Source organism: Neodiprion virginianus, chromosome 2 (genome assembly GCF_021901495.1).
Source record: "Neodiprion virginianus isolate iyNeoVirg1 chromosome 2, iyNeoVirg1.1, whole genome shotgun sequence".
Taxonomy (NCBI): domain Eukaryota; kingdom Metazoa; phylum Arthropoda; class Insecta; order Hymenoptera; family Diprionidae; genus Neodiprion; species Neodiprion virginianus.
The window spans coordinates 23,563,994-23,580,671 of NC_060878.1; the positions used below are offsets into that span (position 1 = coordinate 23,563,994).

A 16,678-nucleotide genomic window follows, 5' to 3' on the forward strand; every position below is an offset into this window, starting at 1 on the left:
GTGTTATAACTATCTTAAGAGATTTAGGGTATTTAACAATTTGATAATTCGTAGTTTTAGAGCAGGTTTACATGTGTGCTTTCGTATATAATTCTCTTCTGTAATTATTACTTCTCATATTGATATAAATCGGCTTGGAAGCTTCTAGAACGTTTTTCTTATGTTTGTTGGTTGCCTGTTATTGGGCGTTGCCACGTATGCACCTTTGAGTTTATTGCGAGTTGATTAACCTTCAATCGTTTCGTCGGTAAGTTTCCTAATGTGTTCTCTAGATGAAGCTCTGTATGGCTCCACATTGGAGATCTGCATTGCCTTCAAAACGTTGCGCGTGTTGCCTACAATACGGCGTTACGGAGAAGAGTATAATTCATGCTGGATAATTAGTATTCACGGTTTTGAAGGTTTTGCAGTCTCTGGTTTTATGGATTATTGCAGCAGTGCTATCTTTACATTATATTGGTTATACATTTATCTATGGTTTTACAGTCTTCTATACTCCAGGCTATATGTTATAGCGTAAGTTGCTTATAGTATAGCTCTCAGCTCCGACTGCACAAATGGCATTGTCGAGTGCTATATAATAATTGGATATAATCGTGTTAGTTAATTATGGTGTTAATATGATAGTGATATATAATAACGTATAATAATATTATAGCTCTTTGTAGTGCGAAGATTTCGTAACATGGTTTTTAAGCTTCGGTTAGTGAATGTCATAGTTATTTCCATCTAGGGATATTCCAAATAGTTAGACGGTTGTTTTAATTTCTTATGGTTTCAAGATTCTCGTACTTCGAGTTTGGTTAGTTCGTAAAAGTAACATGCAGTAATAATAGTCGATAAAACATACGGACGTTCCGGTCGGATGTTACATGAGTCTAACTGTAACTGTGTAAACGATTCGGTGTCTAACATCTGGAAATTTCCACTAGGTGCCGTTCCGACGTCACAACTATGAAGCAAAATAATCGAGTCGGTCGATTCATGGAGTTTGAAAAGTAATCGGTTACACTCGATTAATCGGGAAAACAAAATTCCATTTAATCGAAAATCGATTTAGTGCTCACGATGGCACGACCGTCTTTGCACTTATGAACCGGCACCTCCACTCTGACATAACCTAAGTGATTAATAGTTGCGAATTTGGTTACGAATACCGAGACTTACCGTTCGGCTACCTCGCCTAAACATGACGGTTCCCAATTCCAAGAACTCATTTCTTACCTCGCTCGTAGTAAGTGTTCAATATATTTACGTAGGTGCAGTCGAATTTAGTTATCAGCAACATTACCCGGGTTTGTTGCTCTTCCGTGAACTGTAGAATCACTCATGAAAGCACATATGATGCTCATAACCACATTTATCACTGTACTTAATTTTTCACACAAATTTTTCATACCATTCTCTAATAGCATCGACAACAATATTCAGTAAGATCTGGTGTTATGTTCAATACCATTTAACCATTGCTGAGATCTGCAAACTTTTCCTACATTACCTTGGCATCCTTTATTATTGAATTGTCTATTTTAGCATTCAATAATTCCTTAATATTTCATCATCTTACTTATAGTCTGGCGGTGCTGCAGGAACTTTTGTAGATGTTGCGTTATTCCCGCTAGATACTTTAAAAACTCGGCTGCAGAGTCAGAGGGGATTCCTGCAATCAGGTGGTTTTACGGGATTGTATCATGGAATCAAACCAGTTATACTTGGCTCAGCACCAACCGGTAGTTACCTAAATGACTTATATTACATTTTAAGTTGGTTATTACAAAGCCCATTACAAAATGTTACTACAGTAAGTGATTAATCATTAAATATTTCAGCTGCATTGTTTTTTGTGACTTATGATAGTGTCAAAATATTCCTAAAACCAAAAGTTGATGAGAGGCATCACTTTCTCATTTACATGGGAGGTGCCACTTTCAGTGAAATGGTAAGGACAGTAAATAAGGCTTTCCATTGGAAACAAATTTCCCGATAGGATAAAAATTTCCCAACAGGATACAAATGATTCTATACCACTTGCATCAATGAACAATAGTCAAGCATTAGCAGAACAAAAAGAAAAAAACAGAAAATAACTTCATAATATTACATGAATTACCAAATAATTGAAAAACGCTTTTTTTTTAAACCTCACTAGAATTGCTTAAAAAATTTCACATGATTTTATGTTCTGTGAAAAGGGACAACGTAGTCAATTTGGAATACTATTTTGTTGAGACCAATTAAACGCAAGGTCAAAGTTTGAAACATCAATAGCACAAAATATGTAAGGAGAATTCTAATCACTCAACCAACGTCTAACCCTCTTCATTTCTGGTTTTATTCAAAAATTTTTATTGTCTCAACTGTAAAACGGCACGCTGAATTTTTTCATAATTTTTATTCTACCAGTCAATTATTTATAAATATTTAAAGCTATTTTAGAAAAGACCATATTTGAAATGCTGAAACAATTCTTAAAAATTGTATTTTCTATCCCAAACATTTCAACACCGGTCCCATGATGGAACGATTTTTTTTCTCTATTTTTTATTAGCATTGTTGATTTTTGATGAACTAAAAATTGCTAAAAAAATATAAAAATTTGCTAAAATTTGACAAAACGTTTCACTTCGAACATTTCTAAACCGGTTCCATCGTAGAGCAAGATAGAAGTAGTCAAAAATTGTTTTTTCACATTGTTCCATGATTGAACCAGTCTAGAAATGATTGGAGTGAAAAATACATGTTTTTGGGAATTATCAGACCGTTTAATATGTTTTAGTTGACCAAAGAAATTGAAAATGCTAGCAAAATATACAGAAAAAATCGTTCCATCATGGACTGGTCTTGAAATGTTTAGAATAAAAAATAGAAATTTTGAAAATTTCAAAGATGGCCGTTTTTAAAATCGTTGTCGATATGAAGCAAGATGGCGAAAGACATGGATAACGAGAGTTCAGAAGAGTGCTTCAATAGCATATGTAATTCATCAATATTTCTGTACAGGCGTTTGCCCAAAGCAGTTTAAAGCGGGAGTTGTTCCAATTCACAAAGCTGGCAAAGAATGTGATTTTTAGCCAACTACAGATCGATATCGTTATTGCCTATTCTTTCCAAAATTTTCGAAAAATGGCTAGCAAAGAGATTAATGAGTTATCTAGAATATATAGGAGCACTAAACAACGCCCAATATGGATTTCGCAAAGGTACATGTACCAGTTCAGACACAGCTAACCTCGCGGACAGTGTATATGGAATGCTTAATTTGAGAAAGAGAGCAATTGTTGTACTTGTTGACCTTGCCAAAGCGTTCAACACACTTCACTGACGTGCTGCTGAATTAGCTAGAACAATATGACAGGGGGTATGTAACTGCTCCGCTTTGCTCTGGCAAACACTGTTTCAACGAAATACCTTGGAATGTTATCAACCAACACTTTTCACGCAATTCCCATGTTGAGCATGTTTACGACAGATACTAAATACAAAATAATTATATCAAATATAATACGCTCTCGTTGAATCTACACTTTCGTATGGGGTTGTCGGGTTGGAAGGTGCTAGGGATAACGTCCTAAACAAGCTGCAGTCTATTCAAAATTGTATTATAACAGTTATGTTGGATTATAACAGTTATGAAAGGATAGACTGTACCCCACAGATGTACTGTACAAAAAGAAATCAAATGAACGTGGGGCAGAAATTTTGCTTCAGTACGATTGAGCAGTGTCAGGGATAACTAAATGCCCGGTAATCCGCAGCAGAAGTATGAGGATTGCAGCAAATAGAAATATAACGGAGAACCGGTGCAAACAAAGTATAGGCCAGCACTCGTATGGATACATTATGGTGAGGATAATGAACAGCATGACAATAGACCAGCGAGAATCAATATTGAATTCTAACAAAAACGTACGGAATAATGTACTGAAAGTAGTGGTAGAAACATTTCCGGTTTGACACTGAGAATAATAATGTAGTAATATAAGTGGCAATATTATTATCTAGATCAACAGTTACCTATATCTATATCTATATCAATAAGAGTGGTAATAATCTTTATCTGACAGACGTGATGGATTATATGAGATGTGATAGAGAACTCTTTTCTTACTATTTTACTTTTTTATATTTAGTTAATAATGTTTGTTCAATAACTGTCTAGTATCTAAACTCTTATGGTAGTTTGGGTTATAAAGGGGTTGCAGATAAGTGCTTGCAGCACTTATGCAATCTTCATACTTACCAATGGGTGGGCTGCTGTGCGGCAATGCCACATTTTATATTGCTAATTATTCACTACTAATTACTGGGGGTAGTAGACACGCCTATATATGTATGATATAATGTATTTTACAACGCAATCAATAAATTGAAATTAATTAATTTATAAATAATTTACGGGGTGTACAAAAATTCTGAACAAATTCCGGTTACTATTTTAGAGTTAGGACAGTTGCATAAAAACTTTTGAACAAAATCAAAAATTGTGAACGTATCAGATATAGTTCCAGTTGGTCTGGAATGCCGCATAATCACAAAATTCAATTACATCATCTGTTATTGATGTGTTAGGGCATAGCAAAGAATAAAGTAAAGCACTACTAACATGAATTCAATTTCCTCCTTTTTGTGCCTTCTCATAGATTTTGAACAGTGAGATTGGTTACATTTTTTGTCTTTCCTTTATTCACTAACTTTCTTTTATCGTAATTGATCAAGCCACTAATTAGATGACATCATATAAAGTCATAACACGTTTATAGTTAAATTCCATAAAACTACAGGTAGCCTGTTTAATAAGAGTACCAGTTGAAGTAGTGAAACAAAGGAATCAAGCTCTGCTATCTGGCAAAGAACGTCTTGGTATAAAGTTACTGTATCGTGGCTACTGGAGTACAGTTTTGAGGGATACTCCATTTAGCCTGTTACAATTTCCACTGTGGGAATATTTCAAACACAGTTGGAGCCACAAAGTCGATAGGGAATTAAAACCATGGGAGGGAGCCGTATGTGGTGCGGTTGCAGGTACATACTCCTTTGAATGTGGAAAATTATTACATCCCCCCCTCATTTGTTTCATATGAAATGTTCCCGGATTAAAACGAATTATATTTCTAGGTGGCATCTCAGCAGCAGTAACTACACCACTGGATGTAGCAAAAACTAGAATAATGCTTTCCAGTGTAACAGTTGGTAGTTCTGAGTTGAAAATTTTCTTTGTCCTTAGGGCATTGTACAGAGAAAAAGGAGTGCAAGGGTAATCATGAATTATTATTGCCTGAATATAAGGAAATGTGACAAGTGCGGAAAATATTAATGAGATTCAAATGTTCGATATTAGCTTACTCCTTGCAAATAAATTCTTTTATTTTTAAGTGTATTCCCCACTATTTGTGTAAGGTAACAACTGTATACTAATTCTGGATAAAAATTTCAGGCTATTCGCTGGTATTTCGCCACGCGTCGTTTGGATAACTGCTGGCGGTTTCATATTCTTTGGTATTTATGAAGAGACAAAAGTTATAATGGGAAAATTATTTTCAACGAAAACCAGAGTACCTAATCTATAATTTAACTTGTAAACACGGTTGATGGTAAAAATTATGCGGTGACATTGAAGCACCTCTGTACATTTCTTGGGAATGCATAGAATCACGTCGCTGAAACATCCATGCCTTTGTCCATACAATTTTGTTGAACATCCACGCTACTCTCAGTAAATCAGGTATATTATAATATATACCCTCAACACACGATTTACCAAGACAAACTTTATTGTGAGGCTTATGGGAAAATTGCAGCTTTTGTCAATTACCAACTTTGATTTATATTAATCAGGAAATAAATTGCTCAGGATTGACCCAATTGTGAAATTCAAATATCGCTGCGTCAAATTAGATGTTGGGTTGAGGCGGCAATGTAGACCAGCCAGGTAAGAGAAGCAATTCACTTTGACCAGAGACGCTTTGGTGTTGATTACATTATATATTCCTCATAGAGTTGTACACAAATTTTCCATTTACTTATTTATTACTATTGAATTGAACTTAATTTGATCGTCGACATAACGAAATTTAAATATGAATTTTAAATACAATTGAAAATGATCTACTGTTCATCGAACCCTCTGGAAATGTTTATCACATATAAACACAGATCGTCGTGACCTGTGGACATTGCTCATCAACGAATGACATCGACGGTAACAAATTGTAGATAGATTATGCTATTGTCTGTTAATCTTCGTTGCCACTTTAGTTAAGTTCAGTGCATAATAATATAAGATTTGTTTAATGGTATGCTTATTATTTTTTCTTCGAAAACTCTATTAAACTTAGTTTCACCCATTTAGTTAAATTAGAGTCCTCGAAAAAATAGAATTTGAATTTCATAGAACTAAAGCCAATTAATAAAATCAACCGTACTAGGCCAATTGGTGCATTTTATATGAATGATTGTATGACGAATGAATATGATATAATGATTTATGCCAGCTCATGAAAATCTTTATATATATATTATATAATATATATAGCAAGTTGAATAGTCTGTTAAGTTGTGCAGCATTCTTTTGATAAATAATTGACGCAATTTGTTTAATGTTTTTACCCGTCATCATCGTGAAATAAATAATTCATCAAATGACAATTAAATTGTTACAGTCAGTGTAGGCCGTCAAAAACAAATCACCCTGCATATGTAAAAAAACAAACACAACATAATGCTTTATTGATTGTAAATATATAAATTTACTCCAGTTGATGTGTAAAAAAATATATCATGTATACATATTTCTATAGGATATGATTTAAAATATTTTTAATTAAATCCTTGCTTATTTGTTTATATAAAAACTTTTTCGTTTCACTTTCTTTATCTAATTATAGATTATATTCTTTACTTTCGAATTTTTTTATTATTTTATTATTTTTTACTTTTCGAATTCATTTTTATTTGTATGAATCATGATTTATCCTCTCATTACTTGACTTTATTTGGAAATAAATTGTGAGATCACGCGCACAAATTACAGGTGATCATTTGGTGAAAAAAAATTTAGGCAGTTCACCTCTTCTATAATGATGAAAATCAATTAACATTTTCTTTCCGTTCAAAGCTTTGATTTTAATCTATTCATCAAAGTTTCCAATTTCATTGCTTTCTGAAGACTACCAGTAATCTTCAACTTACCGGTCATAAAAGCTGTTGCAGGTTTCAGTTTACCTACCATAGAAAAGTTGCATTCAGTTTACAATTCTGATATATTATCATTCGGACATAGGATGCATTCAACGAAAATCTAGGTGCTTGGTTAATTGTGAATAAAAATTAACGTGTATTTCAATTGCAATCAACTAGGTGTTGAATTACTTACCACCAAACATTGCAAAAAAGTTTTTCGAGTCCATAGTTAGTGTAGCGTCAGCTGGTTGCCCAGGCTCACCTTTGCCAGCTGTGCCTTTACCATTTTTCAGATCTATGAACCATGTGCTAGCTTCGTCTCCTGTTAAACAGAAAGAAAAAAATGAATTAAACATGACGGGACTTTTCAACCTTTGAAACTGAGGAGTTTGCAAAAACCCAATTACCGTATGGGTTTGTATATGAATTAACGTTTTTAGCGCTACTTGTAAGTCCGGGAACTAGTACTTTGCTTATGCACGAGTTTACCTTCACAAGTATGTTGGAAAAACAATTATTGAACGCAGTCTCAGATACACATGTCAAATGGTATTTAAAATAATACTATATTGGCTGAATCAATCTCAAATCATGCAGGCTACCGGAGAAAAATTTATTTGGGCTATAATAAAATATACGTGTCCGCTTAATTTGGACGCGAAAGAAAATACTTCAGTTATGAGCAATTATGGAATATGACCCCCTAGCCTGCATCATTTGAGATGGATACAGCCTATTTTATCCATGAAATATGGTTGGGAATATTTCAGTAATTACGATATAAAGATTTAGAAAGTGTTACTGAAGTTAGTCATGTTATGTTCAATTTGAAAGCATTTCCTGAGAACACAAAACCATTTTTACGAACCGTATACTGCAAATCATAGATCTCAATTATTTACAACTTTCCGAAAGTGACATTATTAAACGGTTTTTTTTAGCGATGAATGGCTTTCATTTGTCTGATTTTAATGAATAATAGCTCATATAATTACAGACGAATTCCTTGTAAATCATCTGAGTTTTTCCACTAAAGCATATATTCATTATTTGTAACCCATCACTTTGAACTGCACCATTTTCTTTTTATTAACTGATCAGTTGAATAATGATGTCGTTATTCGACGGTTTATATGGGAAACGGGTTGCGAACAAAATGAACTATGTGATGAGCTAATGATTTATCAAAATTGGACAAACAATAAATATGTAGCCTTGAAATTGTAAAATGCTAAATTTAATATAAAGTTACAAATAATTAGGCACTATGAGTAGAAACTTTCGATATCATTTTTTTTTATCCTGAATGGATGTTGTTCCAATCGAATTTCTCTCTACCATCAATTATACTATTAAATCTTTGTATTATAATTTTTGGTATCGACACTATTTTGACCAATCCATAGGAACGGTACGTCCTTATTGAGCGATGGTTTAAGATGCCAGTAAAAAGATAGCAATAGGGTAGCTTTTACAGTGTTAATTTTAAGTCTTTGAATTCGTTACATCAAAGGATAATATTTTAATGAGAAAAAAAAGTTTATATGGAAAAATTGACTTCGGTCTACCTTTGACGTTAAATTGAAAAATTGCTCCAGTCTTGTTTACTAGCTCACTGCTAAGGTTAGCTTGTATAACTGTAAATATCTCCTGCACTTTATCGCCGCCTGAGTCAGTCACCTTGGTATCTTTACTGGCAGCTTGGTCATTCAGTGCTTTGGTTGCGCCTCCTTTTGCAAAAGTTCCTAAGATTGTGACTGGATCAATGTCTAAGAAGAAATCTGGCATCAGCTTGTCCTTGTATTCTGAAAATGTCAAATAGCATAACATGAAACGAAGATAACTATTTATATGATACACTATTTTCCTCCATATGTTAAATTAAAATAACAAAGAAACAAGGTTGCGCACCACTCATTTATATCTACATTTCATTAATTTTAACCAGAATTGAAATATGATGAAAGCTGCTCGTCAAATTCATTATATCATATATGTCAGGAAAAGAAAAACAATGTATAATGTTGCACCAATAAATGTTTACATATTGTTTATATTGCTAAATTCATTTCACTTATTGAAACGGCAAAATTGACATTTGAGTGCAGAAGCTATGAAATATTGTATGCTTTCATATTAGTTGCATGATTCTTGCTATTACAACTGCAGTTTCATTATGGTAAAACAGCTGTGCATTGTGTAAAATTATTAAATTCGATAACTTTTACTGAACTGATTCAGTTTCACAATTTTGTAACACAAGTTGCTCCTAGTAATCCCACACGTTTAACAATATTAGATGGAAAAAGTTTTAGATGTATTTTTTGAGCACTCTCAGACCATACATTCAGTAAAAAATAATATTCATCAGAAAGGTATAATCACCTGGGTTACACGCATATTGTGTGAAGTCTGTGACACCTTCATTTCTAAGATAATCTTCATCTACAAAGAATTGTCCTGTTACAGACCGTGAATCTCTGCAGAGTAGACTGTAGACAGTGTCGGCAACAATTTCTGGTTTTCGACTGTGATTACTAGAATCCGGGCCAGTCAGCATTTCAATAGCTGCAGTATGTATAGCTAAAATAAAGAGAATTAGTTATACAAATGAATAACTGTTATTTGGCTCGCAATTTTTCACGTATCAATCTAAAACTCAAATTGCAATTAATTGTATTTTGAAAGTACCTGTCTTAGGCCATACTGCATTTACTGCAACTCCATTTTCTTTGAATTCCTCCGCCATACCAAGAACGCACATCGACATACCGTACTTGGCCATGGTGTAAGCAACATGAGGAGCAAACCAATGAGGCGCCAAGTTAAGTGGAGGGCTTATATTAACAATATGTGGATTTGGGCTCTTCAATAAATATGGAAGACATATTTTAGATCTGAATTATACAAATGAAACTGTCATTTTATTGTAATTTGAATCCAATAAACGAAAAATCTGAAATCTGATTCAAATGAATTCAAGTCTTACACGAGAAATGTTCCTCTTGTATTGATGTTGTGCATTAAATCATATCGCTTCATATCTGTGTCCAAAGTCCTCGTCAGAGAAATAGCACTGGCATTATTAATGAGAGCGTCTATTCCACCAAATTTTTTTACTGCATTCTCTACTGCCGAAATGACCTGTGTTTCATCCCTGACGTCTACTACACACGGCAATGCTTTGCCACCTGCAGCTTCGACTGGAAAGTTGAATTATTCAAATATTAGTACTGTCTACAAGCATTGAATTACTACTGTTCCTGTAAAAATACAATAATTTAATTATTATAGCAGTTAGTTCTAGAGGAAAAATGTCGAACATTCTCAATAAAATACATATATAGTAAAAACACATTATGAAAGTGATGATAAGAAGATGTAACAACAAAGAGGAACAAATGGAAATCCTATAATGCAGAATTTTATATTTCATTATCACAAAGTTGAAGTAAATACGGTTGTATACACTTAGGAAACTTTTTACAGGTTAGTTCTACAATCTGAATGAATAAAATACAGAATAAAAAATTTGAGCTAAATTATCGACAAGTAGCAGCGATATAATGTATACTAATTGAAAAAAGATAATTCAAATGATATTCTATTCGTGACAAGTCCTAAAGCTTAAGTAATAATTTAGTAATAATGCAACTGACACTATATCACTTTGCTTGTCGCCTGCTTGAGCGGCTCTCCCTTACCCGCGTCTTCCCTTTGGTAACGAATAAATGACCATTATATATATTATACTAGCAGCCCATCCCGGCTTCGCACGGGCATATAATAATATTAAGTAATAATATAAATGTTATTTTTCTAGAAACTCACTGTAAACATTGTGTATTTTCTTTTATTATATTATTATATGCCCGTGCGAAGCCGGGATGGGTTGCTAGTGTAGCTCATATGACACGTTCGTAGATTTACCATAGCAGCGCCATCTATTGATTACTTACTCAACCCAGTCGAAAGGTATCGACATCTGTTAGAATCATTTGGAGTTAACAGATAATTGTGACTGTCGAATAATAACAGACAAATAATTAGCAATAAATTAAAATTGCGACTATAATTTGAGATTTAAACTATCCTATCTCTCAAGTTGGATCGAACTGCACATGGTGTGCGTATTTTATTATAATCGGTTAAGTGGTTTAGGAGTCCATTGAGGACAAACATCGTGACACGAGATTTATATATATTAAGATATTGTATACTCGTATGTGTTATAAATTAAATCTCTTACGCACATACTTTTTACATTACATATTTACTTTCTTTGGCAGCACTATAAATGGTTCCAGGTAATTTTGGATGAGGATCAGCAGTTTTTGCAGCAACAACAATATTGGCACCATCTCGAGCTGCCTTCAGAGCAATTTGTTTTCCAATGCCTCGCGATGCTCCCGTGATAAAAATCGTACGCCCAGCGAGTTTCCTTTGAAAAGTAGGCAAGATTCATGTATGACGTACAATATATACATGACATATGGTAGGAAAAATTTAGCTATACTGTAGAAGTTTGTTTTTATCAACAGGAGCGGTTCGGCCCTTCAAAATAATTAGACAATTCTAGAGTGAATTCTTATGCAATAACCAAGGCCAAGACACAATGCCACCTGTTGTGATCAAAACTAACATACATACTGTACAGTAACACTATTTGGGCCTTAGTCTAGTTGTGACCGTCAAACTTGTATAAGTCAAAATAAATATACGAATAAAGTGGAACCTAACGGTGTTATTATCGGCAAATCCTGTCTCCGGAATATTACATCCTTCACAATTCATTTTTAATGTAACAATTGACTTACTTTGCGATATACTCACAATCATGAAAAAGTTCAGATTAAAAGTCTTAACCAAGGAAGTAGATCTATTGTTGTTCGAATTAGAAATTTTTTTTATGTCATCGTTCAAAGCTAAAGCTGCTGATCAATGAATAGGGAACTTTGTAGCGCACGAAATTTTAGTAAAAGATATTAGGAAATCAAGAATGAGCTCTGTTATCGTGTTTCTATATTAAAAATTTTGAAAGTGTACCGAGGTATGAGTGTAAAGAGATTCGAATGTTTTAAATCTCCAACATAGTATAAGTCTATTTATGTTCCAATGTTGAATAAAACATTAAGAGACTGCAATGCTCCATTTTGCAACACAAATGTTTGTCATTGTTTTGTTTTTCAGTGTTTACTAAGCAGATAAGAAATTATAATGAAAGTCACCTTGTATACGCCAATACGATTAATAAATCAAAGGCAAATGTGCAACAGCTCGTTAGAAATTAGTTAGAGTCTATCGAGATGTTTTAAATGCTTATCTAATCTAATAAACAAGCAATTTATAAATAACCACTTTAAAAGATGTCCTACTGGATCAGAATGATTGTGATTAAGTAATCTGACTAATCTTGATGTTTGCATGATCATTATTTCGAAGTAAGAACAGCAGTAATACATAAGTTTATTGGTCAAAAATGCACCTTGGAACAATTAAGATTTTTCTTGAACAATTCTTCAGGTCAAGTGGGTAGAAGATTTACTGACACAGAATAACACATACTCATAATTCAATTTAAAACTTGATCAATTCATTCAGTCTTTATAAGTGGCACAATATCCGCAGTTCAGACCTTAATTTAAAAAGTACCTCCTACTGGTACTAATTCATCTGGTTTTATGCGTGAGACTGTTAGGAAATATTAATATGTCTTTTTGGATTGAAAACGCGACTGATGCAATGAGTGTGCCTAGTACTTGAACTTTGTATTGTAGTCCCAGTAACAAACACTCAAGCTAAAGTAATGAGTAATTTACTTCAACGATTCCAAACAATAGTAATAAAATGTTTGTGAATGTCCCGAGTTCGAGTTGCATGACTATATTTTTGTTTAAGGTGGTATGAAATCATTGCCTTGAAATTATGGACCTTATGGAATGTATGTAAAAAAAAAATTTCTGAAATCTATATAACAAAATTTGAAGGTAATTATAATACTTAGTTATCTACGAAAATCAGAAATGGTCTGCAAATTATTTTATTACCAAATAAAAATGACGAATACATACAGTTATTTACTACATCAGTTTTCATTGCAACGAAATCGTAATTCGAATCATAAACAGGTCGAAAATGGTTGTAGTTTGACTACTTACCCCGTATTAGTAATCATTTTTTCGTAGATTGTCAACTTTGGCAGAATGTAATGTGTACTTCTCGATTACTCCTAGCAATTGTTTCGACCCAAGTTGAATGAAGCAACGGCTCCGGCTCTGAATACTTGATACGTATTTAATTAGAATTTCCGATTATGTCAATTCCAAAGGTCCACTACAATCTTTGATTACATATTCAACGGGTGTATAATACGCACGGACGTTACGTCCTACGGGCAAGAAGATTAACGTTACCAGATGCCCAGGCGAATAATATTGTATTCGGCTGAGCAAAATTATCGTGCAATTATCGTATGTTGGTAACAAGTTTTATCGGACTAATTATCATACATTATTACGGATAACGTACAACATAACCATACTTTTTTTTAACGTGAAATAAATTTACCAAGTTAAAACATTTATCCCTTGGTTCTTACCAATAATCAATGATTTTTTCTAGTAGAAAAGCATTGAGATTATATAGGTATTTATAGCCCATAATGCTTATCGTGCTTATATACGTGCGTTGCGTTCCGAAATTAGCTGGCAACGATAAAAACTCTCTAGAAAAAAGGCGAAGCTAAGCACGAACTCGGCAGCGCAAAAGAGATAAATGATTGCTGTCGGCACTAGAGCTAATATCAAAACGCATCCCTTGACATCCCTTGACGGAGCATCTCAATGGGAGACTCGAGAGACTGAAGGCTGTTGACCAGCGTACATCCTGTCTCTCTCACTTTGAACGGCGATCAGCTAACAATAAGTGAGAGCGCAGGAGTATAGTGCGAGAGAGATGGCATATCCTGGCTGAGGAACGGAAAATCATACACTCGCGCCCGTTTCCTTCGACTCATTTTAAACTTCGATTAACATTGGAAGAATCGGGCTTCGGTAACAGATGACAGACAAACATTCTATCCACTGAATCATCGGAATACTGGAACGCTCGCCATAACGTAGCGGGTGCAGCGGTGCCTGATAGAGTCTCTTCGAGAAAGATAGAAAATTGGGTGCATTGTGTTCTTCTGAGATACTCGTTTTTGATTGGCAATGAAAGAGATAGACAAGGGAGTACTCCATTTCTCGTTCGCTAACGAGGAGAATATTTCCATCTTTGTTTAACTTAGCTATGGGTGCACATATATATAGATAGTGGGGATAGACTGGCGGCGCGGTCTTTTGTACACGGTGCGCGTTTCAATATTATTATATTTCACTGGTTCTAGCCCTAGGTTCTAGCATTCTACACTGTGAATATCTATACAAGGACAAGGGGCGTAATCATGGAACTTATTAGAAATTCTGAATTGCTGACATGCCACTGACTGGGGAACAATTCGGTGCAGATAACGATAAAAAAGATGTGTATGGTAAGCTCCCATGATGATCGTACGAAAAATTGGATCTGACCCTCTAGATATAGGGAGCTTTCCAGCAACGACACAGAGCGACACAGAGCGACACTGTGTCGAACATGGTGCTTTCCAACAACGACACAGAACGACACAGTCGGACACAGCTGCGGAGCATGGTTGGACACTGTGTCGGATTCATTGCTGCCAATTTTTTAGTTAGAGATTTTATTTTCAACGCATGGTATTGTTTATATTTACTTATTAAATGTAATGATAATCTACACGCGTTTCACAAATGTTTTTTTTTCCTGGAGCGCTCAATGATCCTAGATTTTTCGTATAATGCATGAGCGGACTCTAGTGACTGAATTAAGAACCTCAAAGCGTTCCAACAAGCACCAAGGCACAGTGTTCGACCGTGTAACACAGTGTCACACTGTGGGTATGTTCCGATATACACTGCGAGCACTGTAAGGTGTGTCGTCAATTTAGTATACTGCGAAGCCGTTCCTTTATAGTTAACTATACTGGTTACTGCTTAAAACGGAACGCAGTACAGTATACTGTGATCGACATTTTTTGGCGTTACTTTCACTTCATACATAATATTTGTTTCACATTGCAATAAACACAATTTATTCAAATTTTCCATTTTTGTTTTTAACGGCTGGTATTTTTAAATGACAATATTCAATAATAATAATTATCAATAGTGGAAGCTGTTAAATTTCTGAACGCTGTTGATCACGTGATCAAAGCACTGAGAGCACCTTACCTCGAAAGCACCAGTGTTCACAGTAGAAAAATGGCGACGATTTATGACGTCATATATTTCCCTAGGATACTGCGACTGTATACTGTCCGTCCATAACGGAACGAATTTCTCCCCAGTAAGAGCACTGAACAGTGCTCGCAGTGTATATCGGAACATACCCTGTGTCTCCTTGCTGGAAAGCTCCCATAGCTAATAATTTTTCAACCCACGGTGTTGGGTGAGCATCGTTTACACTGCCGGCTGCACGCCGCATACTCTTTTTTGTTTGCTCCTCGGCCTGAGGCGCGCGGTACTGTCAGCAATCTTTCATCTCTTTTGCGCTTCCAAGTTCGTGGATAGCTCTGACTCTGTCCTAGGGAATTTTCACTACTGTCCGTCAAGTTACGAACACGGCCTAAAGTGGGTAGCGTTTATCATAATAATAATAACAAATGGAAATTTGCTTCTCGAGAGTGCGCCGCGAAAATATTGTAGTACCAATATACGTGGGGGAAAACTCAGAAGTTCTACTGATCCTTGTTTGGTTACTTTATCACCCAGCTCGATTCAGGTAGTAATGTTTTGCAATAGGTTGTCGAATAAGGGTGTGTGCTAGAAATTGATTCCATCATCCATAATATCAGAAATCAATCAAAAGTAAAATAGTCATATTTAAAACACGTGTTTCGTTTATTCGAAATACAACTTGAATGTAGTGCATGTAACTGTATGTAGTGTACTGACTTCAACCGTGGCGTATGTAAGACCGTGATATTAATTCACCTAATTTACTAGTACTTTCAAAACAGAGGTAGTGAATCTATATTGCATTAGTGGACTGAAGTTTCAAGCATTTATTTGAATAAAAATGTACCTAACCTACAGCATACCAATTTTTTTAACCAAATTTTCTCAAACTTAATTTACAAATTTATCATTCATACTAAATCTCAAGAAAACTCTTGTATACAGTGAAGAAGTTTTGCGAAAACTGCAGATACATATTATATTAATGCTGCAGATTTCAAGTTCACAAGGTTATAAAAAGTTGTTTAGCTGGACGAGTTAGCATAGCAAATGATCATTTTATCCGGGTAATTGATCATTTCAAGCTTGCAGTATTAATTTGAGGACGATTTGTGCCTTGTAGTGAATATAAATATTAAGTTACCGTTACATTGTACTTATTTCACTGAAAATATTAAAACATATAATTAAATTCTTCAAGT

The 16,678-nt window shown here is 34.5% G+C and overlaps 2 protein-coding genes across 5 annotated transcripts; one reads left to right on the top strand and one right to left on the bottom strand.

Moving 5' to 3' along the window:
• The first annotated feature begins 893 nt into the window (after positions 1–893).
• LOC124297175 (S-adenosylmethionine mitochondrial carrier protein) lies at positions 894–6,357 on the top strand. 4 transcript variants are annotated; one of them, XR_006906542.1, is made up of 7 exons: positions 894–1,234; positions 1,574–1,730; positions 1,830–1,939; positions 4,782–5,022; positions 5,116–5,254; positions 5,435–5,722; positions 5,799–6,357. XR_006906542.1 is itself a non-coding variant. In XM_046747902.1 (6 exons), the coding sequence occupies exons 1-6, from the start codon at positions 1,190–1,192 to the stop codon at positions 5,565–5,567; spliced, it is 825 nt and encodes a 274-aa protein (XP_046603858.1). In that variant the 5' UTR covers positions 894–1,189; the 3' UTR covers positions 5,568–6,357. The 4 variants fall into 4 exon arrangements, 2 of the variants coding, with proteins under 2 accessions (XP_046603858.1, XP_046603860.1); XR_006906543.1 differs by having other exon boundaries at positions 5,852–6,357; XM_046747902.1 differs by having other exon boundaries at positions 5,435–6,357.
• LOC124297171 (hydroxysteroid dehydrogenase-like protein 2) lies at positions 5,546–13,537 on the bottom strand. The gene is made up of 8 exons (XM_046747896.1): positions 13,338–13,537; positions 11,457–11,620; positions 10,169–10,382; positions 9,871–10,076; positions 9,565–9,762; positions 8,748–8,984; positions 7,373–7,501; positions 5,546–7,221 (listed from the first exon to the last, which is right to left on the bottom strand). The coding sequence occupies exons 1-8, from the start codon at positions 13,352–13,354 to the stop codon at positions 7,109–7,111; spliced, it is 1,278 nt and encodes a 425-aa protein (XP_046603852.1). The 5' UTR covers positions 13,355–13,537; the 3' UTR covers positions 5,546–7,108.
• Between the last annotated feature and the right edge of the window lie 3,141 nt (positions 13,538–16,678).

Excerpts from the sequence above, each read along its gene's own strand:
- LOC124297175 (XM_046747902.1), top strand. The coding sequence starts at position 1,190 with ATGACGGTTCCCAATTCCAAGAACTCATTTCTTACCTCGCTCGTA. Across the intron at positions 1,940-4,781 it reads GTGCCACTTTCAGTGAAATG|GTAGCCTGTTTAATAAGAGT; the intron begins GTAAGGACAGTA and ends ATAAAACTACAG. Across the intron at positions 5,255-5,434 it reads AGAGAAAAAGGAGTGCAAGG|GCTATTCGCTGGTATTTCGC; the intron begins GTAATCATGAAT and ends TAAAAATTTCAG.
- LOC124297171 (XM_046747896.1), bottom strand. Across the intron at positions 10,383-11,456 it reads TTATAGTGCTGCCAAAGAAA|TCGAAGCTGCAGGTGGCAAA; the intron begins GTAAATATGTAA and ends TCAACTTTCCAG. Across the intron at positions 10,077-10,168 it reads ACAAGAGGAACATTTCTCGT|ATCTAAAATATGTCTTCCAT; the intron begins GTAAGACTTGAA and ends TGTATAATTCAG.